The sequence below is a fragment of the Phalacrocorax carbo genome, chromosome 1 (genome assembly GCF_963921805.1).
Source record: "Phalacrocorax carbo chromosome 1, bPhaCar2.1, whole genome shotgun sequence".
Taxonomy (NCBI): Eukaryota; Metazoa; Chordata; class Aves; order Suliformes; family Phalacrocoracidae; genus Phalacrocorax; species Phalacrocorax carbo.
In genome coordinates, this window is record NC_087513.1 from 143,901,464 (window position 1) to 143,926,870 (window position 25,407).

At 39.8% G+C, this 25,407-nt stretch overlaps 1 protein-coding gene across 6 annotated transcripts in view; it reads left to right on the forward strand.

Annotated features, from left to right (window-relative positions):
• The first annotated feature begins 334 nt into the window (after positions 1-334).
• Positions 335-25,407, forward strand: part of HERC2 (HECT and RLD domain containing E3 ubiquitin protein ligase 2) — a 115,336-nt gene continuing 90,263 nt past the window's right edge. For 5 of the 6 annotated variants that reach the window (XM_064438268.1, XM_064438302.1, XM_064438286.1 and 2 more), the window contains exons 1-4: positions 335-437; positions 1,298-1,414; positions 12,271-12,385; positions 19,922-20,059. In XM_064438268.1, coding sequence (XP_064294338.1) covers positions 1,343-1,414; positions 12,271-12,385; positions 19,922-20,059 — 325 coding nt within the window. In that variant the 5' untranslated portion in view covers positions 335-437; positions 1,298-1,342. Of the gene's footprint in view, positions 438-689; positions 820-1,297; positions 1,415-12,270; positions 12,386-19,921; positions 20,060-25,407 lie in introns of those variants that run through there. The other variant, XM_064438278.1, reaches the window with a different exon arrangement.

Here is a 25,407-nt window from a genome sequence, read left to right on the forward strand (position 1 = left end):
GCTTCGTTGTTTGTGAGGACCGGCTAGCTCCGGGCCGCCCCGCTGAGCTGCCGGTGACAGCGCCCGGGGCCGCCAACCCCCGCCCCGCCCGCCTCTCAGGGCCACCCAGCCCCCCCTCCTCTGCCGCCCGTTCCGGGACAGGATGTCCCGCCTCCCCCCCACCTCCTGATTGGCCGAGAGCTTTGCTGGCGTACTGAGGGGCTGAGCCGCGAATTGGCCGAGTTTCCCCCGTCTCCAGTACCGAGGGGGTTTGGGGGGGAGGGAACAGCGGGCGGCTCTGCCGGCGGAGGGGGGAGCGGGGAGCGGGGGCGGGCGAGGGAGGGAGGGAGGGAAGGAAGGAAGGAAGGAGGGGTGAGGGTTACCCGGGGCCGAGCGGGCGGCGGTGGAGCGAGGCAAGGCGAGGAGCGACGACCCACCGCCGCCGTCACGGCCGGCCGGTGAGTGCGGGGGAGCCTGGCACGCGCCCGGACGTCTCCATCTGGGTCGGCGGCGAGGTGGGGGGGGAGGGCTGAGGGCGGGAGCGCGCCCGTTACACCCCCTCCACCTCCCCCGCCCCGCCCCACGGAGCTGGCCGCAGTGGGCGGGGGGCGCGAGTGCGGTGGGCCTCGGTCTGGCGGTGCGGGGAGAGGGGCCTCCCCCTCCCTTCTCCCTCCCCCTCCCTCCCCCTCCCCCTCCCCCGTTACGCGGCGCCGCCCCCGCACTGTGCGCAGCGACCCCCGGGCGCGCGGGAGGGGCCTGCTCCCGCCGCGGCCCCTCGCCTCAGCCCTGCGCGGGGCCGGCCGCCCCCGCCCCACCGCCCTCACCCCCAGGCCGCCAGAGGTGGGTTAGAGCCGCGACCGGTGACCGTAACGGGCGGCGGGGGTGCTCTGGGAGAGGGGGTCGTGCGCCCCGGGGGAGCCCCCGGGCCTCGGCTGCCGCCGGGGGTTTGAAGGGGTGACCCTGATAATCGCTTTCTGTTGGCCTACGGCTTGCGTAATCTGCGATCAATTATTTATTTCATGCACCACTGACGGGTCTGAGGGGCAGCGTTAGGCCCCTGGTGTAGCTCAGTGCAGCAGAAGGGAGGCGTCCTGCCACGAACGTTACGGGCTGCGGGGATGTGGGGTTTTGAGCGGTTCAGGTAGCGTTCTCAACGTGCCTTCCTCTCCATGTGCAATTCTGGGGGATGTGAACGAGGGAGGTCCTTACTTCCGATGCGTTTTTAAAGATCAAGTGGAAGCCATCCTAGTCTAAGCAAAAATAACCTTGTGTAGTTTATTTCATGTGCCAGATTGTTATTCTCTTCATTCTGTGGTAGGTTGGGCTGCTCAGCTAGCCTGGAGAGAAGGCTGGAGAAGGAACCATGTCTTCTGAATCTTTCTGTCTGGCTGCTCAAGCTAGGTTTGACTCCAAATGGTTGAAGACAGACTTACAGGTAAGGAGTTAGATAGTTGTATTGCATCGTGACTTTTCAGGTGCAGATCAAGGATGTTTTTAGTCCAAATAGCTGACACACAGAAGACTGCATCGTTGGTCTTGAGTTAGATGTGTAGGTCTTTTGCTATTTAAAACTGATCTTGGAGAAACGCTACCTCATTCTGAGATGCAAATAGATCTGTATTGTTAGTCCAGTCCCTTCTGCTTAGAAACAAGCTGAACTACATATGTATGTTAGCTCTGCAGAGTGTTAAAGTGCATAGCTGAGTATGTAACATTACTACTAGAATGAGAAATTTTTCGTTTAGGCTGTTGGTAAACTCCTTGCCTGCATATAAGCTGGCAGCTTTAATGCACAAGAGAACTAAAGCAAAAGGTGATGGTAATCAAATTTATGTTTTGAAGAATTCAGATTAGCTTTTACGGTAGTTGTTTGTGTAATAGGTGTAGGATTCCTTTACATTTTGTCCTTTTTGAAGGGAGTTAATTTTTTGTCAAAGATAAGTGGTTGAAATGGAACTGGTCTCTGTTGAAATGTGCGGGTGTTTGCTGAAAGTTTTCTTTTGTCTTAGAAGATGATCTGTTTATTTGTCAATGTTGTGTGATGGAGGGATGAGGATGCTACAATTCAGATTGGAAAATTAAGTGGAAAATATAGAGAAGTAGAGTGCTTTGGGTCAGTTATGTTTGTTTCAGGTGAAATGGTAACTAGAGTAAGTCCTTGTCTTGTCTGTCGTTTTCCTTTCCCCAGATGTTGCATATAGTTACCTTACTTTGAATAAACCTTTTCAAGTTCCAGTTCAAAATTCTGAAATTCATGTTGACATGGACCAGCCAGTGTCATTCCTTTGTTACAGATTATTATTATTAATAATAATAATCTGAAAAAATTGCCTCCTGAGTGACAAAAAATTACATGCTGATCATTTAAATAGTTGAGTTCAGCTGTTCTTGTGGTTAGACAAGGGTTTTCCCCATGCAATTGTGACTCAAAAGCAGCCTTTCTGCAATATTTTACATCAAACAAGGTAAATAGGAATCAGAAGTGACAGTTATAGCCTTAGAGGTTACATTATTTAGTAGGTCTTGCATGTAAATGCTGTAAAATGACAGGGCTTGCTCTTGATTTGTCTGGATTAGTTATATTTTAATCTTTTATTCTTAGTAAAGTAAAAGGTTTGATCCAAAGTTAGATGTTTTGGCTAATGTGATAAATGTAGTAGAAAACAATTTGAAGATAAGCATATTAAGAAATAGAGAAATATTTTTGTGTTCCTTGGAACCTGGCTTCTAGATTACAAATATGTTGCTTCAATGATTGCAGAACAGGGAAAAATTTTAGCTGAAAAAGTGACAATCTTTGTAACAGCTGCTGACTATGCATTGCCTATTTTTCTTCTGTATTATATGGAGTGAAAAACGTGACTGTTCATGTGATTTGTCAGATTTTTTTCCTCATTCATAGTACCTTTTTTTCTACATCCCTTTTTTCTGTTTACATAAACTTTTGACAGGAGGGTTTCAGTTGCCATCCAAACTTTAAGGATTATTTTCAGCTGAATGTGTATAAATGCAATGAAATATTTGTCTTTTATGAGACTGTTATGTAGTTAATATGTTGTAATAATTCCTTTTAATAATAAAAATCTTAATTTATAACAATTTTCTGTGAATAACTCTCTTATTTATAAGAGTTCTTTATGAGTAATAACAAGTTGGACTCTAATTGCCATGGTACGCCCTTTGTTTTCTTCCAATTATGCTGTAGTCAAAATAATGAGATTAATGAAATAAGAGAACAGTAATCATTTGTGATCTGCTGGATGCAAACATCACTTCTCTGGAATCTGAAGACTAGCCAGGCCTCCTGGGTATAATACAGTTTTCTTATTAGGTTAACTGTTTTTGGTATTACACAGGTCCTCATCACAGAACTCTGTCTGGATGTATGTGTTCAGTATTTCAAAAAATGTGCACGTGAATCTTGAGTCACTCCTTTTTAATGTATTAAATGTCTTTGGTCATGTAAAGGGGTTTTGGGCTCTGGGGCATTTTTCTATTGCATGATTGACTGTTCTAGCTACTGGTTGACTAGGATGACCTAGCCACATGTGGAATTTCTTTATAGGTATAAATCCTGGCTCTTGATCCTTTAAGTTCTGTGTCTGCTGAATATGGTGATTTCCTACTGTCAGTGTTTTTACTGGTTAATTATAGAAGGGCCTTATTGGTGTTGAAGAGATTTCAACAGGAATTGAAAAGAGGAGCATAATACTTAGGAAAGATTTTAAGACACACACACTAATTTATGTGAATTAATAAGATGCCTAAAATTATTGTTTGGAATTAGAACCTGATATTCTTCACTTTGCAGTTATGCTGTACAGCAGTCCAAGAGTGGGTAGGTGCTTGGAGAAACAGAGTTGTACTGGGAATTCTTACATTAGGAGACATACAGGGATTGGTTAGCCTTTAAAATGAACGTCTTTTGTTTTTAAATGAAGTTCTTTGCTATTGCAAAATTTGGACAGTATAGCTAAAACTGGAAGTGAAATGTTTCATTTTGTGGGCTAGTAGTCTCCAAAGTCTGAGCTGCTTTTTATTTTTTTCCTCTTTTTGTCACTGTTGCCAGGGAGTTTGCTCTTTAGACTTGATGGCTGTGGCAGTTATTGTGGATTAAGCCAGCAAAATCTCTCTGAAAATCGTCGGATTCTTTTTTGCTTTAGCTCAAGATGATGTTGCATTAATAATGCAATACACGATATTATAGTACTGTGCATTAATAAATCTATAATACAGTGGTATTAATCTGATAGGAAAAGAATGATGTGGATTTTAGCGTGGATTGTGTTTAATCACCTGTACGCGTCACTGTTCCAGCTGGCATCCTGGCCAAACTTAAAAGTTCTTATGCATTTTTGGGGTATTACTTTTAAGAGACAGAGTCAGTGTGATGTAGCGTATTATTACTGTTCTTAAGAGAATATCAAAGACACAAGCCCTTTTGTAATAGCAGTGATCCTCTAGTCTGCAGGATTAACTGGTGTGAAATATTAATGGAACTATATCTTGACAATATATTTTTTTACTTATATTGATTTATATGAAACTAATCAATATTATTATAGGAAGCCAAAATGCTCTACGAAGACCCAAGTATGCTCCAGAACTATTCCATATCTTTTTACTAACTTAGTAATTATTGACCTATTATTGTATGACTTAGAGCTGCTAGTATAATTTTGAACTGATTAGAACCATTTGTTTCATTAAAAATCAAAATTTCTTGGTGGAGCAAAATTAAGATATTCTATCTTGTATGAAAAAACACAAACTTATAGCAGCTGAAAAATTAGGATAGCTCAGCTCAATATGAGGTAACAGCAGTAGTACGATATGTAATACATTCTCATATGACACACAAATAATATGTCTATAACATCACTATTAATAAAATAATCCTGTGAAGTTATAAAGCAGGTGGATTTTAGTACAGACCACTTTTTCATGGGTCATGTTTAACATAGTCGCTAGAAAGGTTAGTGTATCACTTAAATGTCACTTTATTTTTTTAGATTTGAATTAGTACATTTAAAAACACCTACCTATTTATTACTAGTAGACACCATCACATTTATAGCAAAATCTGTGTGTAATGTAAGGTTATGTTTTGATGGCTGTTTCTAAGGAAGACATCCTATTTTTTTAAAAAAAGTATAAAAGAATATACAAACAGAAGGGAGGATTAAAATTGTTTACTGAAGCCTAGATACCCAGTTTGCTGAATCCAACTGTGCTTAAAATAATTCTGATTAAATAGATGTACTGTACTACTAATTTAGAATGCTATGTAGAGAACTTTAATTAGTGATGGCTGAATAACGAAAAACTGGAATTGCTGTCAGCTAATGGGATGCATGTGTGTGTGCGAATGGTGTTTAATTAGTCTGCTTATTCTGGATCCTGCAGAGAACTATTGTGCTTAATAGTAGGGTTTAGAAGTGAAAAACTTTCATTTTTCTGTAGTGTGGAAAAAAACTTTAGGCAACAGCCAAGGTGCAAGAGTTGTCTACAAGAGGAATATGATGCATTTTCATCAGTTGTCATTGAGTTCATGGTTGGCAGGCTATTTCTGTCATCTTCTTTTGCCATAGAGATGAGTGCGAACTTTTTAAAATGAAGCAGCCACCTATAAGAGTTGCAGTGATCTGGAATCTTTTCACCTTCCCTTTGAAGTTACATTTGGCATTTTGATTTTTATGAAAATCCCATTCTTCCAGCATTTAGATCAGTGTCTTTGCTTGTAAGAAGCTAACGTAAATAAATGATGTCTTGACAATTAAAAACAAGAATAAAAGTTGCTTTCTGGATTTTGTTTATTTTCTGTTAATTTTTTTCATAGTTTTCATTTTCTGATCAAAAAATTAAGGGCTTATGTGGAAGTTCTTATAACAAACTGCAAATGAGAGCTTCTACATTTTTAAGGGAAGTGAAGTTTGCAATAGGTATTTTAAAAATTGTTTAAAAAATGAAGTAATGCTGTCCCTTCAAAAGAAGAGTTTTCCAGAAGGAGGGGTGAGGACCATATGTGGAGTCACAGGTTAGAGAAATTAAATTTAATAGTTATGCAAATCTTTGGGCTCAAACAGAACTACTGTTTTGCAAATGGAAAAAGTTACAGAAATTTTCTTCAGAGATTAAGGGAATTGCATACCTTTTCTTTGCATATGACCATTAAATTCTAATAAACTCTTGCAACAAATGTAAGACCAGTAGACTCTTATAATGGGGACATCTCTAGTTTAACCCAAATCTGATGAAGTAATGTGGGGCTGCTGAACTTTTCTGTCTTTGCTATCAGAGGTTTAGAGCAGGATGTTTAGATCTAATGATGTTTCACTGTGCTTTGCATAGGTATGATAAGCAGCTGTGGTTTCAGGGCATGTTTCAGCATGGGAGGAAGGAAGGAAGCTAGGACAGAATACTGAAGAAAATGACAATGGAAAAGGAAACACAAATTGAATGGATTCAGTAGAACGAAAACAACAGAGAGACTTGAAAAAGGACCTACTGTTCTGTGATTTTTTTTTTTTTTTTTTACCACTGCTGGACTGAAAAAGTTTTCTTAAATTTATTTCTAAAGAAAAAATTTTTAGTGTAGTCTTTAAAATACAGCCAGTGGCTATGCAGAAGTAACTGGACAGAAGAACAGATTCTTTCCCCCTCCCCCCCGCTGGCAATTCTGAGGTGAAGATTATTTAAGTAGCTTATATTTTAAATCCATATTAACATATTGTCATTATGAAGTAATTTTCTTGACTATCCAGTGCAGTTATATAATCAGGAACCCTACCTAAATTGATCCTTGTCCTTTAGTATAATTTTCTTTTCCTGGCTTGATTTTTCTCGAGCTAGAGTTAACTTTTATGGAAGCTGCTATGCTTTCTGCAGGCAAGTGTATAAAACCACATCAAGAACATGATCTGCTGTACCACATGGTGTAAGCTTTGTCTGATTTAAACAGTTGACTTTAGAAGAAAATCACAGCTGCTGATAATCCTTAAAATAACTTACTTGAAGTGAAACTATAGTGGTGCTTTGAGAATGCTCAGAAGCTTATCCAGTTATGGTTGCAAGATTTAATTTTCTTGAAATGTAAGGAAATGTTAATGCCAATGCCTTATTCTCTACAGTTAATGGGGATGGGCAGGAATTTCAGTGCCAGCTCTGTTGGAGGATGACAACAGCATATGCCAGCAACCAAACTAGATACCCCTTTGACTTAAATGTTGTACCAGGCAGAATAAATGATAATTTAACTGCAGAGAGAAGATAAGCAAAAGGTTAGAGTGGGGGCTGCCCAGTTTACAGTACAGTAGAAGTTCGCTTTGAAGTCTGCTTAGGCCCTTGCTTTTTTGGCTAAGTGAGCAGGGCTGAGGCTTAGGTCCATGTGGGAAGAATGGATTTGGTGAGATACATGCCTTACAAGTGCAGAGATTGAGATGTGGTCTGGGGATGAGAATGTGTGACAAATGGTGGAAGTGGCTTGGCGTTTGTGAAGGTGAGGTGCGTAGGAGATGAGGGTATGTGGCTGTGGTCTTATCTGAGAGGAGCTCAGGAGATGCCATGGGAAGAACAAGGTAGATTTTGGGCGTGAGGAATGGCACTTGATTTGGTGGAACGAGTAGGAGGATTAAGAACAGGGCCAAGGTTGTAAGGCAGTGGATAGTGGTGATGGAGCATGGAGCTGCTGTTGTCACAGTCTTGGGAAGGCAGCCGGTAGGTGGTGGGGTAAGCAGGGACTGGGGATCCCTGTGGGGTTTTTACAGAGTGTACATTTCTAACACTGTTGCCAGTTGCAAAAGTTCAGTGAAAACTTAATTATTCTTAATTTGTTACCTTACTGAGTTTGTCAAGTTCATCCCTTTCAACATTCACAAATTAAGTTACTAAATTATTAGAGGGAAAGATGTCTATAAATCAAACAATCTAGTGAGAGAATGTTAGACTTAAGAAAACACAGGTAGGTACTCTTGTACTTGCAACCCTAGTATGTCAGAAACAATGAAGGCACCAAATGTGCTTTTCTTCTCTTGAAATGTGCCATTGATTGCCTTGTGAACTTTGTTTAAAGATTTTACTGGAAGAAGAGCCATGTTTTTGAAGAACAGTAATTTTTTTTTGGAAATAGAAACCAAAGAGAGATGGTTAGAGAGATGTTTTCCAAATTTGTTCTGAACAAAGTTTTAGTTCTTCTGTCTCAGTACTTGGATGTGTTGATAAAATCCTTGCAATGACTGAATGCAAGAATTGGTGGGAGCAAAGAAGAAAGTAAGATATGCTTGTGCTGGCTAAGATAGTCTTAAAACATTGTAGAAAGAAAAGCACGATTGTGTAGTTAAAACAGATACTTGACTTTTCTACCATACAGTTGACTTACAGTTGTTTTCAGCTGCTAGTTTCACAGAATCACAAATGGTTAAGGTCGGAAGGTACCTCTGGAGGTCATCTGGTCCAACACCCCTTGCTCAAAGCAGGGCTACCTACAGTGAGCTGCCCAGGACCGTGTCCAAATGGCTTTTGAATATCTCCAAGGATGGAGACTCCACAACCTCCCCAGGCAACCTGTGCCAGTGCTCGGTCACCCTCACAGTGAAAAAATGTCAGAGGGAACCTCCTGTGTTTCAGCTTGTGCCCACTACCTCTGGCCCTGTCACTGGGCACTACTGAAAAGAGCCTGGCTCCCTCTATAGACCCTCCCTTCAGATATGGACAACTGTACATTAATGAGATGCCCCTTGAGCTGTCTCTTCTCCAGGCTGAACAGCCCCAGCTCTCTCAGCCTTTCCTCACAGGAGAGATGCTTCAGTCCCTTAATTGTCTTCAAGATGATCTTTCACTGGACTCTCTCCAGTAAGACCATGTCTCTTGTACTGGGGAACCCAGAACTGGACCCAGCACTCCAGGTGTGGCCTCACCAGTGCTGAGCAGAGGGGAAGGATCACCTCCCTCAACCAGGTGGCAGCATGCCTCCTCATGCAGCCCAGGACACTCATTAACCTCCTTCACAGCAAGCGCACACTGCTGGCTCGTGTTCAACTCGGTGCCCACCAAGACCCCCAGGACATTTTCTGCAAAGCTGCTTTCCAGCTGGGTTACCCCCAGCATGTACTGGTGCCTGGGGTTGTTCCTCCCCAGGTGCAGGACCTTGCACTTCTCCTTGTTGAACTTCATGATGTTCCTGTCACCCCACTTCTCCAGTCTGTCAAGGTCCCTTGGAATGGCAGCATGACCCTGTAGCATACTGACCCCTCCTCCCTATTTTTGTTAGTTTAGTGAAATATTTCTCTTAAGGGAGTTGTGAAGCTTCTATTATGGTTGTAGAATTTTGGGATCATGAAAATAACATTTCTTGAATAATTTATCACTTAAAAACTCAGACTTTTCTTTCACTTTTGGCTATTGTGGTGGCAATTCACTGTTTAACATGTCTGCTAAACAACGAGTAGATTAATAGTGAACGTATTGCAGTTGAAATTGAGTTGCCCTCGATTATGATGTGAATTGGTTGTAAGTAGTGTTTCTTAATTGTCCTTTGAGTTGGTTGCTCTGACTATGGCTACAAAAAAGTCCAGTGTTCCTTTACTTTCAAACATGTCTCCTTTTCCCCCTCCCCCAACACGTATACCACTGGCAAAATGTTAACTACAACCTGAAAAAAAGCAAAAATGTTTATCTGAATGCCGCTTATGGTGTAAGCTTCCACATGAGATATTTGAAGAAGGAGGGGGAACTCTCTGACCTGTGATCTTGGTAGTTGCTCTATCTTTATGCAACATACCAAGAAAATGACTTTGATAAGAATTCAAACACCAAACCCAAGGCAGAAGAAATTTTGTTTACTTTTTCAGTTTTTAGTTGCTTGAAAGGCTTGGGTGAACCTTGCGCCATCTGAAAAAATTAGAGGTTAAAATGGAGAAAACAATTCTTGATTCTACTTCACAGCAATGCTTACAGAAGTAGTAAGTTTTCTGAAATAAAACAATGCTGCATTATGAAGAACCTTGAATTCAAAGCCTGTAGGCCTTTACATTGCAAGCTTAAGGACTGTGAGAATAACTTTCCATACCAAGGTGTTCTGAGAATGTACAATAAAATGTACGAAAAGGCAATTCATTGAAAAAGTCTTAACTTTAAACCATAATTTAAATATTTAAATAATTAATTTTAAACCGTAATTTATTATGCAACCCATCTGGAGGGTTGCCTCACTCAGTATTTTTGAAGCTTGTATTTTAGCATAGGTTAGCTTTCAACAGGTAAATGTTTAAAAAATGAAAACAACATCTGTCACATATGAGCCAAAAATAATGAAACAGCTGTGTTTAGCTATTTTTGCAAGAAAAAAATTTTGAAAAATAAATTCCTTAAGTGCCTTACAAAAGTATATGACCACATCTGATGAAGGAGAAAGTGAATGCTGTTTATTTTTGAAATATTCATAGATGTAGAACAATTAAAGAAATTCAGTCAGTGGTGAATGGCTGGTTTTTTTTTTTTTAAATTGCTGAAATGGAACTTCAGGCTCTTCCAATTTTTAAAAAACTAAGCCAAATGTCAAGTTTTAGCAAAACGCAGAATCTTTGCAAAAGCTCCACGTGCTGTCTAGCCCTGAAGAACAGGAACTGTACCTTGGTAAATGATGGTCACAGTGTAATTCTGGTGCTGCACGACTGATAAATCGCAGATAAGTTAGTAATGTCTAGCTCATGCTGTGTGATTCTTTTCCCTCTTATCCCCCTGAGATCAGGAGACAGCAAGTGACAAATATGTGCAATGTGTCAGCTCGTATTTTATGCTGAAAGAAAAACGACTGAAATCATTAGTATGTGTGGGAGTGAATTTCTGAAGTCTGCAATATTAAGTCAAGAAACTAATATGGTAATTTAGTGTTTTACAGTGATGTCAAAACATGCAAGTTGTCTTTAATTCTTTATGTTAAGTGAGATTAGCTAGATCAGCAAATGACTTCTCTGCTGGTGGCTGTGACTCTTAAAACCTGTAATCTTTAGCCATTAAACTTTCTTTAGGAAATAGATGAAAATAAAGTATAAGTGTTCTTCTGTGTATAACAGTAAATATTTTAAGCAGTTGTGTAAGTAACATCTTTGTATTACTCCTCAGTTAAAACACTTTGTGTTATGCAACTAGTATACAAATCCAAAGATGCTTTTGAATAAGCCTTCAGCAGTATTTTTTAAAATATCTCCACTGCACCACTTTGGTATGCTAAAGGTATTGTTTTTCATTTTCACGTACTCCCCTCCTGCCTTATGCTACATGGTTGCAAATTACAGCCTGATTATTATGGAATTTGCTTGGGATGTTGACACCTGTTCTGCAGTGTTTTATAAAGCAGAGAGCAACATCAGTAGAAGACAAGTTATCCTGGTCATTAGGATTCTTCAAGGGAGATACAAATTGATAAATCATTAGGAGACTCCTGTAACAGCCAGCGCTTTCGTGAGCGCTGCCAGCTAGCACTGTACTGCCATTTGTTCTAGCGCGAGTATTTGTCCTATTGCACATGCAGTGTATTGGGAACTGACCTGGGCTGAGGTGGCCCCTTCATCTTCCCCCAGGCTCAGCTGGTTTTAGTCTTCATCAGTTCCATAGTCTGGTTCAGCAGGTGTTGATGCATGTGCATTAACCAGCATGTGAGTGGAGGCATTGTAGCAGCTGGAAGGAAGAGGGAGGGCTGTCAGAGATGCTTTGCACAGCAGGACCAGTGTGAACTGGTTAAATACATTTATGAATCCGTGCCTTTATGTCATGTGTTCTGGTATACTGACCAGCTCTTCAGTTGCTGGTTTGGAGAAGGTACTGTATTGACTTTCTTTGTGCTTCCCTGTTTTGTGACTTTATGCAGCCTGACTGTATTTGGATAGCTTCTGCTGAAGGGGAAAAGGACACCCCACACCATGCCCCTCTCCCCTGACGCCCCAGTTATTGCATGATGTCGTCCTGAATGTGTGGATAGTTCTGAGGTGACCAAACCCCATGCTTTTGATGAGAATTTTTCACCAGAAATTCTTTGTGCTGTATTTGAGTCGATCTAAAAGTTAGTTTTGTCCTTTTAGTTTGAAAATAGCTTAACTAGAGAAAAAAAGATCTTTAAGATCATCTAAATCCCTATCATACACACAAACAACAAATATACCAGTGAGGTGCTACATTTATTTTCTTTCTTCTGCGACAAAATATAAAATCGGATTTATTTTAAATGTTAGCTTGAGTTGGCTTGAAAGAAAAGTGATATGCTTAACTACATATATAGTGTATTATTTTTAACAGCTCGCTTTTACACGAGATGGACTATGCGGCTTGTGGAATGAAATGGTAAAAGATGGGGAGATTGTATATCCTGGAACAGAGTTAACACAAAGTGGTGAACTACCTCCAAGAAAAGGTATGGATTTTTAAATTATTTTTTCTTCTTTAGTTTTTCTTCCATCATGATGATGAAAATGGAATTCAAATTTCATAACTGTCACAGAACTTTGGTTTATCTTCACCTGTCTATACAATTTGCAGGTGTTCATGTTTTGAATTAAATACAATTAAAACTTCTAAAGTGTGCAGAAGGGTAACGTCTAAGCTTTCAAATGAAGGCTTAAATCTCTTCCAGCCTTTTGAAATTAAACTTCATAACTGGGCATGTTATTATGAGAGAGGCTTGGCAGTGTCCTTTTGTTTGGTATGCTTGGTGTGTTTACAGCTGAAGCCTTTGTTTAAAGGAAGTGGACTGAGGAATGGGGTAAAGCCGATATTGCTATTTCTAATTTTGTGTACAGTCTTCATAAAGTAACTAAAAGGTCAGTTAAACTGTCCACAATCTGAGAATGTAGTGGTTTTTTTTCTTCTGTCTTCTAGTGTACTTGTGAGCAGTTCCAACATTGCGAATCCTGCAAATGACAGCGTAATACAACTGTGTAGAGAGATTACTTTGGTGGAGGTGGATTTTGTTTTGTGATGGGCTATGCCAACATTGAGTGATTCTACTCTTGCCTGTTTTCCTTTTTCTGATTGTGGTGCTCTTTTGACTCCTTGTTGAACAGAAAATTAAACTGGTCAAAAAAGGAAAAGGTTTATGTTTCCTAACTGGGCGAAATGGGCTCACAAAATGGTGAGATAAGTTTTGTCAGTTACTTATGTCACCCCCTGAAATAAATGTGGGTCTGTCTAGGAGAAGAGTGGAAATACTGCCGTTGGTAGCAGTGAGCTATTATTTCATGTTCTGTTACTTCCTGAACTGTGCTGTTGGATAGACATGGTATTTCAAACCAGTAATGCTCTATTCGTTATGGAAATGTTTTTATTTTTTTGTACCTATGATTTGTCTTCTTTGAAAAAGGGGTGGGAGGGGGAAGTCTTTTTGACTAGAGGAAGTTATTTCTACAGGAAAGAAGCTATAATAAATAGTTTGAGCAAAGAGTGAATTATATGTTATTTTTATCAAGAGTATAAGCTTTGTAGGTTCTGAGTAGCTGTGTGCTGTAGTAAGGGCTGGAATTATGCTCATAACAGTTTCAGAGTTAGAAAACTTTTTTTTGTCCTTGTGCTGCTGGTCCTTTTGAATATTGGTGTTGACACTGGACAGTAACACAGCTGATCTTATCAGAAAGGCTGCTACAACAGCTGCTCATGAAATGAGTGGAGGTAGTGCAGTATTTTTCTTAGGATTGCCTAGTTTCACGTATATTACTAAAAGGCATCATAAACTTGATGCAGTGAAGGGAAGGGTTATCCCCTAAATGAACTGTGGGAAGCGTTCCCATTTACTGACAGCGTGTGATAGAGGTGTTGTGACGGTCATGTTATTCAACACACTGCTCTCATGTAGCAAAAACATAACAAAATTCTCTAATAATAAAGACAATATATTAAAATATATACCGGCTTTACAAATGAAAATGATGCAGTTTCCTCTTTTTGTGCCACATACTTGGACACTGTTTTTAGAGTTGTGCCTGTGCTGGTCTTTGACAGAGAACTGTTCTTCCAGTACCTTTATAGCTAAGTAGCCATAGAGAATTGGGATTTTTGTTAGCTATGGTGCTGTGATGCTTTCAGTGATTCTGATAAAGCTTATAGAAAGACATCATAATGTAATTGGCTTTTGTTTTCAGGGGAATCACTGAAATTTCAACTAGGAAAATGCAAGTTGTCAGTTCTGATCCAAAATGTAGAGAGCAGTATAAAGTAAAGAACCAGAAGCACTAAGCAAGTCAATCATCCGTGACTTCACGTGTTCATCCACAATTGGGACACCTATTCTGAATAATGATGTGAAGATTTTTTTTTAAACACTGGATGTATGTATGTACATGTGACTTCAAAGGATCAAAAGGATACTAGTGCTAAAAATGCAGAAATTTTGATGGTTTACTGTAGAAATAAGGCATTTATTTTACCTTAAAATGTCAGTGGTCCAAGCTGTGATGAGGCTTTTGAAAGCTTTCTGATGTCTTTTTGTTGTTGTTGTTGGGCTTTTTGTTTGTTTTGTTTAAGCAAGATTGACAGTTGTTGTTTCCAGTACTGCATTGCAATGGGTTGACCTTAGCCAGCTGCCCCGCCAGCTTCTGTCTCATTGTCCCTCCTTAATAGGACAGAGAGAGAAAATAAAATGGAAAAGCTCATGGGTCAACGTAAAGCCGGGAGATCACTTACCAGTTACTGTCATGGGCAAAATAGAGCTAGCTGACTTGGGGAAAATTAATATAATTTACTGCCAATTAAGATAGAGTTGGATAGTGAGTAACAAAGACAAGAATTGAAACATCACCTTCCCCTTGCCCTTCCTTCTGGAAGGGTTAAGTGCAGGTATTATATAGCATAGACCGCATCTGTTCCTTTCCACAACTGGAGTGTCTATGTTCTTCTACATAGGTGCTTCTAAAACATCTATTTATTGAAAAGCTACAGTGGTTTAGAAATTTAAATACAGCTTTTTCAGGCTCTTAACTTGTAGAATTAATGTATGAATTCTCTTTCAGTGAAGTTAGATTTCATAAATGCCATTTTGCTGGCCTACAGGATTGGTAAAATACAACCATCTTGCTTACTAGACTTGAGCTTTGAAAAGAAGCTAATCAAGGCTATTTTTGGTCAATGTTGATCAGATGGTGTATTTGATCCTGTTAGGCAGTAGTGAATCACAGAACTGGAAGAATTGGTGGTCAGTTTGCACCTCTGAACTTGCAGCTCAAGTGGAGTTTAATGAAATTAAAATCTACAATATTTCAGTCTGTTTAGTTGGTAGTTACTTTTTGCATAAATGATCTACAAATGTAATTCAAGAGGAGAGGGAATATGTGTAAGTAATGAGGTTTATATAAACCCCAGAGTTTTTATATTAAAAGCAATATATTTGAATCTTAATATTCAGATTTTGCTGCTGAAGTGACTGATTTGGAGATAAATAAGAGAGATTGCTGCAAGTAGTCCATTTTATTCAGTCTGTTTTAAGAAGTTTTGATTTATGCCCGTCCATTGTAACTCCTTTCCTTCACTAGTGCTGTAGCACTATGTTGATGCTGACCAGGCTGCTCAGAAGAGGCACTTCATTCTTTCAGTGGATATCAGCGGTGGCAATAGACTGGAAGAGCATGCTATTGATAGCAAAAAGCATTCCTTTTCTCTCTAGGAAGAATATGCAAATAGCGTATTTTTTTCTTCCCCTCTTAGCAAGAACATTTGGTTAGGAATAAGCTCTTTGTTTTTTCTTCATGGCACTTTCAGAAAATCATGTTTGATAAATGCATTCAGCAGAATGTGTTTGCATGTTTCCAAGTATCATTTGAGGACACAGCTGTGACAGTAGTGATGTCCAAATACAGGTGCACTTGCAGCATGGCATGTACTTAGAAGATAATCAGGCTGCCCTCAGGAAATTTGGATGAGATTAATATCTTCTATACTGGCAGCTATGTACGGAAGATAATACAAAGTACTCTTACTACATTTTCAAGTTAGAGAGCCATTACTGTAAATTTTAAAGAAGTATCAGTCAACTACACAGACCTCATTTTGTGTGGTTTTTTTTGTTGTTGTTGCTTTTATTTTGTTAATTTTTGATTCCTCAAACTCATGTATAGGTGGGAATTGCTGTTTCAGTTAATTATTTCAAGTTCCAGGGCAAAAATAGAAAATCGTCAGCTTCATACCTCTGTCCTGCCTTTGGTAAACACTGTGGACTTCCTCGTCTCTTCTGTTTGCCCTTTACTGAAAGTTGGACCTGTGTCAGCCTACTGCTGTTGAATGCACAAACCTCATTCAGTGTTGCACCTGCAGAGAGAGTCCAAACGCCACAAGTTGTTCCAGAGAGGCTGGCAGAAACCAAATCTTTGTGATAAGAATCATAGTATGTGGAATTGGTTATGGTGGCTACTGTTCAGACCACGTATGTATCAAACTGTAGTAGCTAGCAAGCATATGGGCAGGCTCCTACTCTGAGCCTCCTTTCTTGTGTAAGAATGAACATGTTAAAAGTAAGAAGTGCCTCTCTTCTCTGCCTTTCTTCTGCTTCCCCTGACCCAGCTACATGGGCTGTTCTCAATGGCTCAAGTATTCAGTACTTGGTGGTGGATTTATCGTACTCTCTTTGCAGGACAGAGGAAAGTCTGTAGTTACCCTGTTGGACACTTTTATTTTAGTAAAATGCTTAATTGAACATTGAACAGATATTTTAAAGAATGTGTTTTAAAAAATAGTATACCAGGGAAGAAAAGAAACTTCTGTTTAGGGTTAGGAGATCAGAATCTTCTGTCATCTGGACATCCACACCTGGAAGGCTGCGTAAACATGGTTTGCAAATGGTTAGGCATGCATCTTTCATTCACAAGTAACTATCAATTGAAGTTTATGTATGTATATATATAAAATAAAAACTCTTTGACAGAAAACAAATTATTATTTTGTCTTGCAGCTGAAACACTTCCTGGATCTGGGACTACCAAATACTATTTTAGAATGGTTGTAAAATACATCCCTTGCCTAAAGCACACGGTCTAACTTTCTGCTTTGTGAATGGCAACATCTATTGTGAAACTGTTGCAGGCTTTTTCTTTCTACTGAGGGTTTCCTAACTGTATCAATTCATTGGCATTTAAGAGCAGCACAAGATTGTACTGTAACAGGTGCCAGAGGTGACTATGCAGTGTCAAGTTATTTTCTTCATTGCATATGAAATATAAGTTCCACCTTTTGTTGCTTCCTTTTTATCCTCCGTTTATACTGGATTAGGCTATTGCTGTGCAAGATAGAGCACACATGGTGAGCTACTGCACTTCGATTTGGGAGCTGACTTCTTATTGAGGATAACTAACTTCAGTCGCTCAGTTTTGACTGGCTAAGCATACCTACCTCAGCTTGGAGGCTTAAGGTTATAAACCAAAACACAGTTAAGAGAAAGTTCTTTCAGGGAAATGTTACGTGGTTGCTTTCTCCCATGACAATATTAATGTTTCAGTCTGAGAAAAATGAAGTTAAAACAGGTTGTCACACTGCAGCATGTTTTTGCATGCATTCTTTTGAAAACTGTTCTATTACTTGTTATTTTGGCCTGTGTTGGCTTTACTCAAGATTGCTTCCTCCCTGCCCCTCTTTCTGAAAAATCTTTGGGGCTCCCTTTTTAAAGATCCCTTTCATGAAGCATAACTGAGCTTCCACAATTAGAATGTCTGTATGGCTGCTTGCAAATCCAGACTGGTACCAGCTTTGTCCCTTACAGGGCGAGTGGTTTTTTGCAAGTATAGTGAAAAGTCTTTGTGGAACAATTTGACATGGCATTTAAATGTGATTTTTAGCTCAGCTCCTTCCAACTTCTTCTCTCACTGATCACCTTTTCTGTTCAGATGGACAACAAAGAAAAATCCTCCCTATGGATTTGTGCGTCAAGGTTGTTTTTATATAAAACAAAGCTTAAGTTCCCACTTGGATTGGGACCATCTCTGTTTGCAGTGAGGAGTTGGGCAAAATGACTAAGTTTGTAGCCCTTTGTTGTCATCATTGCCAAGGATGTGTTAAAAAAGCATAACAAGTTCTCCTACAGCTGCCTGTGAAATGTAGTGTCTGGGCAAAACACCCTTTTACCCACTAACTAAAATCCCAGACCCTGCGGAGTGTGTCTCTAAATGTGTGGGTGAGTGGAGAAACAGTGAGATTATGGTGTTACTGTGGGAACGTTCTGAACTACTGGGGCAAACAGGGTCCTTAGTCACTGATTTAACTCTATAATGGAATCTCTGCCTTTAGTAATATTTGCTTGTGCCTTGGAATAAAAACAGCTAGATTCAGTCACATTTTGGATATGTTATGCTGATGACTGCTGTACTATTGCTGTTCCTTAGTTTGCTGAGCGAAACAGTTATACTCTTTGGTTGCCACTTACAAGTGGGATATCCAAACTGCTTTTTCCTGTTCTCAAGTGACTCTGCTAGCCCTTCCTTAGCCTGCAATCTCAGCTGCAGCATGCATGCTTGCAGGTATGTCTTCCCTTCTGGTTTTTTTCCTGTTCTCCTTCAGTCTTTATCTGCCACCTCCTGAGCAGCGGTGTGTGTTACAGGTTATGAAACATTGGCTTTAATTTAAAACTTGTATAATTAAGGCACCTTAAAAAGGTTTATTTTGGGAGGTGCTATTGTCCACAGTCTAACAAATTTTTTTAAAAAGAGGCAATCACTGATCCAGTTACAAATAGATTAGGTGTTCATTTTTTTTTTTTCAGGCCAGATGGAAAGAATAGTTGAATGTTTTTGTTTATTATGATAGGTGTATTTTGTATGTTCTGAGGTAATGAGAACGCTGATCTCCAAGTGCAGTCATGCTGAGTCTGAGGAAGGCTGTAATCAGATGTGCTGTGTCTGGCTACAGCTGTAAACCTCTTGCTTATTATTGTCTTCTGAAATATGCTGGTACAAATGCATATGTTTTAGGTGTGGGCAGTGAGATAGGAAAAAAGACAAAATTCTAATGCTTGTCTGGCTTGTGGTTGGGACATTTGCGGGGGGAGTCTCTGCAGACTAGATTGGTAGGTAGGAATGGAGGACCAGTCACTTCTAAGAGCCTGGTGAAAATGAGTAGAACTAAACTCTTCACAGGTAAGTTGCAAAAGCTGGACTTGAGAAATTTTGGGGTGTATTTTTAGAAAAGAAGGTCAGTGTGAGGAAAGCATTTGCCAACATGGCCCTTAATTGAAAGGCGATCTTGTGCAATGAACTGGCTGGAGGTATGGATATGTAAATCCATATCCCCAATATGAATAAGGGGAGACTTCCAGCTGTCTAGTTCTACTGTGTTTAGAAACTTGGGATTTCTGTGGAGCCTTTGGTTACAGAGATAAGGGACTAATGTCAGTAAAGACAGTGTTCTGTCTTTATGAAAGTAATCTCAAAAGGATTGCAAATGCTGTTTTTTTGCTTGGGCAGAAAGTGGTGGTATTATTTTTATTACTTGCTGGTAATTACTAAGATGCTAGATATGTTACATATGTTGAAATACTGCTGCATAAAGTAAGTGCAAATGACAATTTATAGCTCTTCTTGATTTTGAAATTAAGGCAATTGCTGTCTTTTTTCTGTGTTGGAATTTGAAAAGAAGTAAATGCTACAGAAATACAGATAGTTGCAAGCAAAATCTGACTTAAAGCGCATCCTTTGCAAGTCTTACATGATAGTATTGATTTTTAATCTTCATCCTCCCTAGGAGGTTACAGCAGTGATTTCTGGATGCTAAGGTCGCTGCATATGTATGTAAAAAGAGACCTACCACCTGTGACAGTTGACATGGTAAAATACTACTTCCTCCCACCCTGTATTCTTAATGATAGACAATGTTGCTGTAAACTTCTTGGCTGGGCATTTCACCTTTATGTTTCTAATCAAGAACTGAATTCAAGAGGGAAGTGGCTTAACTGGTTGTCTTTTTTTCCCCTTTTTTCCTTTAGATGATAGCACTGAATGCCAAACTGCATCAAAGAAAGAAGAGCAAAATGACAAAGAAAAGAAAGATGAAGAAGAGACTCCGCTGCCCACTTACAGGGCCAAATCGATTGTTGAGAGTTGGGTGTGGGGCAAACAACCAGGTATTACAGCTGTTTTGGTCATTCTTACTGAAGCATTACGTGTTCTGTATTGATTGCTACTTTTGTAGCATCAGGAAGTAATTGGATCAAATGTACTTGCTGACAGGTTAGTGGATAAGTGGTTAACTGTGATTGAAGCTAAACATTTACTATCATTACCTTCAGATTTAATTAGACTCATGACTTGAAGAGTCAATTTCCACCTTTTATGCTGCTTGAAGGAATGATAAATTGACTTGGAAAAAGTGTAGTTATACAGTGAAATGTTGCAGTGTCTTCAGAATGTTTCTTTTCAGCTGCAGACACTAAAAAGAAGTTGCTTAGTTTCTGAAGACTGAATTTTCTGCAGGCAGTAGAGGTTTGATAGGTGATGTTTCTTTTGGGTGTCATGGTCTGGTAGGTAAGTTTGAGTGAATCATGGGAGGAAGGTTGAAATGGTTAGTTCAATTAACTGTCTGTCCTGACCTTTGCTGAGAGTAATCTCACTCATGATGGCATTGTAAAATGGTGTGTGTTTTCACATCTTCATGTGTGGCTCTATAATCCTGATTTGATATTGAAGCCAGTTCAAGTTCATGGCTGTGTGTTACTGCAGAGTAGCAATTCATTGTCTAAAATTTTCCACATTTAAAAACAGCAGATCAGAAGAAGCTTCACTTCCATGGGTTTGTTTTACAGTTCTGGTGCATGATGTTGCCTGACACATAGAATCACAGAATGATAGACTGGTTTGGATTGGAAGGGACCTTTTGAGGTCATCCAGTCCAACACCCCTGCAGTGAGCAGGGACATCTTCAACCAGATCAGGTTGCTCAGAGCCCTGTCCAGCCTGACCTTGAATGTTTCCAGGGATGGGGCATCTACCACTTCTCTGGTCAACCTATGCCAGTGTTTCACAGCCCTCATAGTAACAAGTTTTTTCCCTATATCTAGTCTAAATCTACCCTCCTTTAGTTTAAAACCATTACCCCTTGTCCTGTCACAACAGGCTGTGCTAAAGAGATTGCCCCCATCCTTCCTGTAGTCCCCCTTTAATTAGATGTTGGCATGTACAAACATTTGAGGTATCTATTGTGCCCCTTTTCCTTTCCCCTCACCCCGAAGCACATGAAGATCCCTGGGAGAAGTATTGTTGCTTCAGTGCCAGAATCTGCATCTGTTTAGCCCTGTTTGCTAGGGAAGTTATTTGTTTCTGTTGAGCCACAGGTCAGCTGCCAGTCTGCTGCCCTCTGCTCTGTGCCAGCCAGCTTTTGCTCCCTTTCCTTAAGGACAGGAGGACAGATGGACTTGCCTGTCACTCTAGTAGTGGGACAGAATTTTGCAGTGTAGGAGGGATGAAAAGAATTGCTACTACAGTGGAAGGGGGAGTGAGACTTGAATGTGTGTGTTGAAGAAATGTAAGCTGAAAGTCACATTATTTTTGTTTTATATTTTTATTTAGTGTTTGTTGCTGAAGAGTAAAATAAAACTATTTTACAAATAGTAATCTAAATGCCAGGTATCTTATGAATATGTGGTAATTTGAGGCCGCACCTTGAATATTATGTTCAGTTTTGGGCCCCTCACTACAAGAAGGACATTGAGGTGCTGGAGTGTGTCCAGAGAAGGGCAATGAAGCTGAAGGATCTAGAGCACAAGTCTTACGAGGAGCAGCTGAGGGAACTGGGGCTGTTTAGTCTGGAGAAGAGGAGGCTGAGGGGAGACCTTATTGCTCTCTACAGCTACGTGAAAGGAGGTTGTAACAAGATGGGTATTGGTCTCTTCTCCCAAGTAACAAGTAATAGGATGAGAGCAAACAGCCTCAAGTTGTGCTGGGGGGGTTTAGGTTGGGTATTAGGAAAAAATTCTTCACTGAAAGGTTTGTCAGGGATTGGAACGGGCTGTCTAGGGAAGCAAGCGGTCACCATCCCCAGAGGTATTTAAGAGATGTGTAGATGTGGTGCTTAGGGACATGGTTTAATAGTGGGCGTAGCAGTGTTAGGTTGATGGTTGGACTGGCTGATCTTAGGGGTCTTTTCCAACCTAAATGATTCTATGATTTTATAAATGTCTCCAAACTGACCAAGGTGTCCGGGACAAGACCTGGTCTTTAAGCTCACCCTCTCCAATGATTTCTTAAAAATTGAAAAAATGGTTCTTCAGGAAAAAAAGGGATGTATGTGTGTTTGAAGTTTTCAGAAAGAAATAACTTACTCTCATGTATTTACTTTTAGTGCTTATATACAGTATAGTTTATTGTTGCACATATAGGTACTTACTCTAGAGATAACTTAGGAAGACTTTATCTAATAAATTTGCATTCCTTGGTCTCTGGTACCATTTGTGCTTGAGGTTTCCATCACCTAGCTGTGACATACAATCCTTTAAAAATACTACAAACATACTTGCAGTGTATTTATAGAAGTGTTATGAGTCGCTTTTGTTCATGATTGTAGGTAACTTTTTGTTTTGTATTTGTCAGAAATATAGCTAACAGTTGGCTTTTGAGCCATCCTAGTGTTTGTGGCTTTGTAATTAATTTTGGAAAAAAAAATAATACAGAGAATCACTTAAATTTTGATACTTTGTGTGTTTCATAAAAAGAAGAGAAGCTTAAAACAGTTTTCCTCAGTCATCCTTCGTAAAAATAAAATGAATCTTTGAACATTTGCCTGTCAAAAGCATGAAGGAACTTCTAAAAAGGAGAATTGTTTCTTTAATTCTTACTTAATCACCAGCAATGTATTTAAGACTTACAATGTTTTCACTTATGTTTTATATTCCTTTACAAGTAAGGTATAATTTGGAGATTTGAACTTGGAGTTATTTTATAAAAGGAACTGAAAAGGCATCTAAAGTCTGTGTTTCAGGTCAATACCCTGAACTGTTTCTGCTGAGTTTAATGATTTACAGTCTTACAGTATGAAAATAGTATCTAGACATTAGACAGTGTATGTCTATGTTTTAGAAGTGCTGTAATAAAATCTTATTTTGCCAGGAAATGTGGAGCATCATGCTATTGAATTTCAACAGGCAAATCCAGGTCAGTGGGCCTTGTGACATCCCTCCCCCATGAGGGCTGAGAGATTTTGAGAACAGACAAAAAAACCCGTTCATAAAATAAGTTGAGAAGCAGTGCTTTGTGTCCTCCTCCAGCCCTGTGCTTGTTTTGTCATCCTGGCACATGTTCAGAAAAGCAAAATGCTTTCTTTAGTTCTAATTTATGCAGAGATCACTACTTTACCAGAAGAGGGCAAAGAGGTCATAGCTTTTTTTTTTTGAATGGTCTTATTATGCCAAGTACTGTAAAAATGCATAAGATAGTAATAAATACATGGGTAAATCAATATCTGACTTCAAGGTGTTTTTCCTTCTCTCTTGCATCTTAGTGTTCATCCATTTCATATTCAGCTCTTAACTGATGAGAGTGTTGAACTATTCAGGCCTCATTTTTGACGAGTGCTTCTTTAAAATGTCTTCCCCCTATCCTATTCATACCAGGTTGTGTTTTCATTAAGCAGGTCTTCTGATTCTTACTAAAAATCTTGTTTTACTACTTTAATCAGTTTTCTTTTCTGAAAATATTTGGGGTTTAGCGTCTTACATGATGTGGAGAGAAGCTGAGGTGTTCAGCCCTGGATATGGGTAGAAAAAACCCTTTGAAGCAGAAGTCTGAAACCTAGAGAAAATAGAGCAGTGTTTCATTTGCTTGGGCTTCTTTTTCTTAGTCATGATATGCTTAAGGTTGGCTATATTGAGTAAAACCAAAGGACAGTCTAGTCCAATGTCCTGACAACAACAGCATAAATAGCAGTAGCCAAGTGAATGACTAGGTCCTATGTTTATGATACATTATCTGTAGCCTACAGACTTTGAGCCAGAGGTGGCTGTATGGAGGAATGTGAATGTGTTTGGATTCCCCGCCCCCCTTTTATTTTGCTGGAGCATATGTGTGCATGGCGTAACTTAATAGGCTTTAATATTTTTTTATGTTGATTTTTTTACATTAATTTGTCTAGTCCCTTTTGAACATTCTGAACTTTCAGCATCCACAGCTGTAAGTAGCAAGGAGCTTTGTAATACAACTGTAATTAACTGTTAATATTATCTCTTCATAATCTTTGACTTGATTTTGGCATCTATTAGGTTCACCTAATGCCCTGTTGTTCTTATACTGGAAGAGACAGTGAGTAGTTGTTCCTTACTTGTCTTCCCCAACACCGGTGGAGTGAATTCATGTTTTAAGAACTCTGTCATTATCACCCCCCAGTTACATCTTTCCCTCACTGAAGGTCTTATTTCATGCAACTTCTTTGCATGCAAAAGCTATTCTAAACACTTAGTTCTTCCCTCTGGGCATTTGGGGTTCTTTTTTGGTTTGGTGTGGGTTTTTTATATTTTTATAACAGGGAGGATGGGTTGGGAACTATATATATATTCCTTCAGCTGTGGGTACCTCATGGCTTTTGTGAGGTGGCATAATCTCTGGTTTTTGTTCTGTCTGTCTTGGTACCCTGTTTTTCCAGCTGCTTTTGTACAGTGGACCAACTTCTTTTTGGATCTACCCTGCTGTAGTGTCAAGATCTTATTCCTGAGTGGAAGGTTATTTGGAGCCCCTTCAACAGAAAAAACTGGGATTTTGTTTCCCCTGCTCATAAGCATACCTCTACTGTTTTATTGCTCACTGTTGTGGTTTAACCCCAGCCAGCAACTAAGCACCACCGAGCCGCTCGCTGGCTCCCCCCACCCCAGTGGGATGGAGGAGAGAAAGGGCCAAAGTAAAACTCATGGGTTGAGATAAGAACAGTTTAATAATTAAAATTAAACAATAATAATGATGATGATGATGATGCTGTAACGGGGGGGGGGGGGGGGGGAAGGGGGGAGAGGTGAAGCCCAGGGGTAAAACTAACAAGTGATGCAATTGCTCACCACCCACATAGCAACACTGCCAGTACCCGAGGCGTGATCGTCGCCCACCTCACCCTGGCCCAGCCAGCTCCCCCCAGTTAATACACTGGGAATGATGTCATATGGTGTGGAATATCGCTTTGGCCAGTTTGGGTCAGCTGTCCTGGCTGTGACCCCTCCCAGCTTGTGCACCCGGCAGAGCATGCAAAGCTGGAGTCCTTGACTAGTGTAAGCACTGCTTAGCAACAACTAAAACATCAGTGTGTTATCAACATTATTCTCATACCAAATCCAAAATGCAGCACTATGCCAACTACTACATAAAAAATTAACTCTATCCTAGCCAAAACCAGGACACTCACTCACTTAATTGCCTGTCTATTTTTGCAGTTGGCTGTCATCTTTACTAATGTAGTATCAACTGACTTAATGACTGAAATATTTGTCTCTGTTTCCAC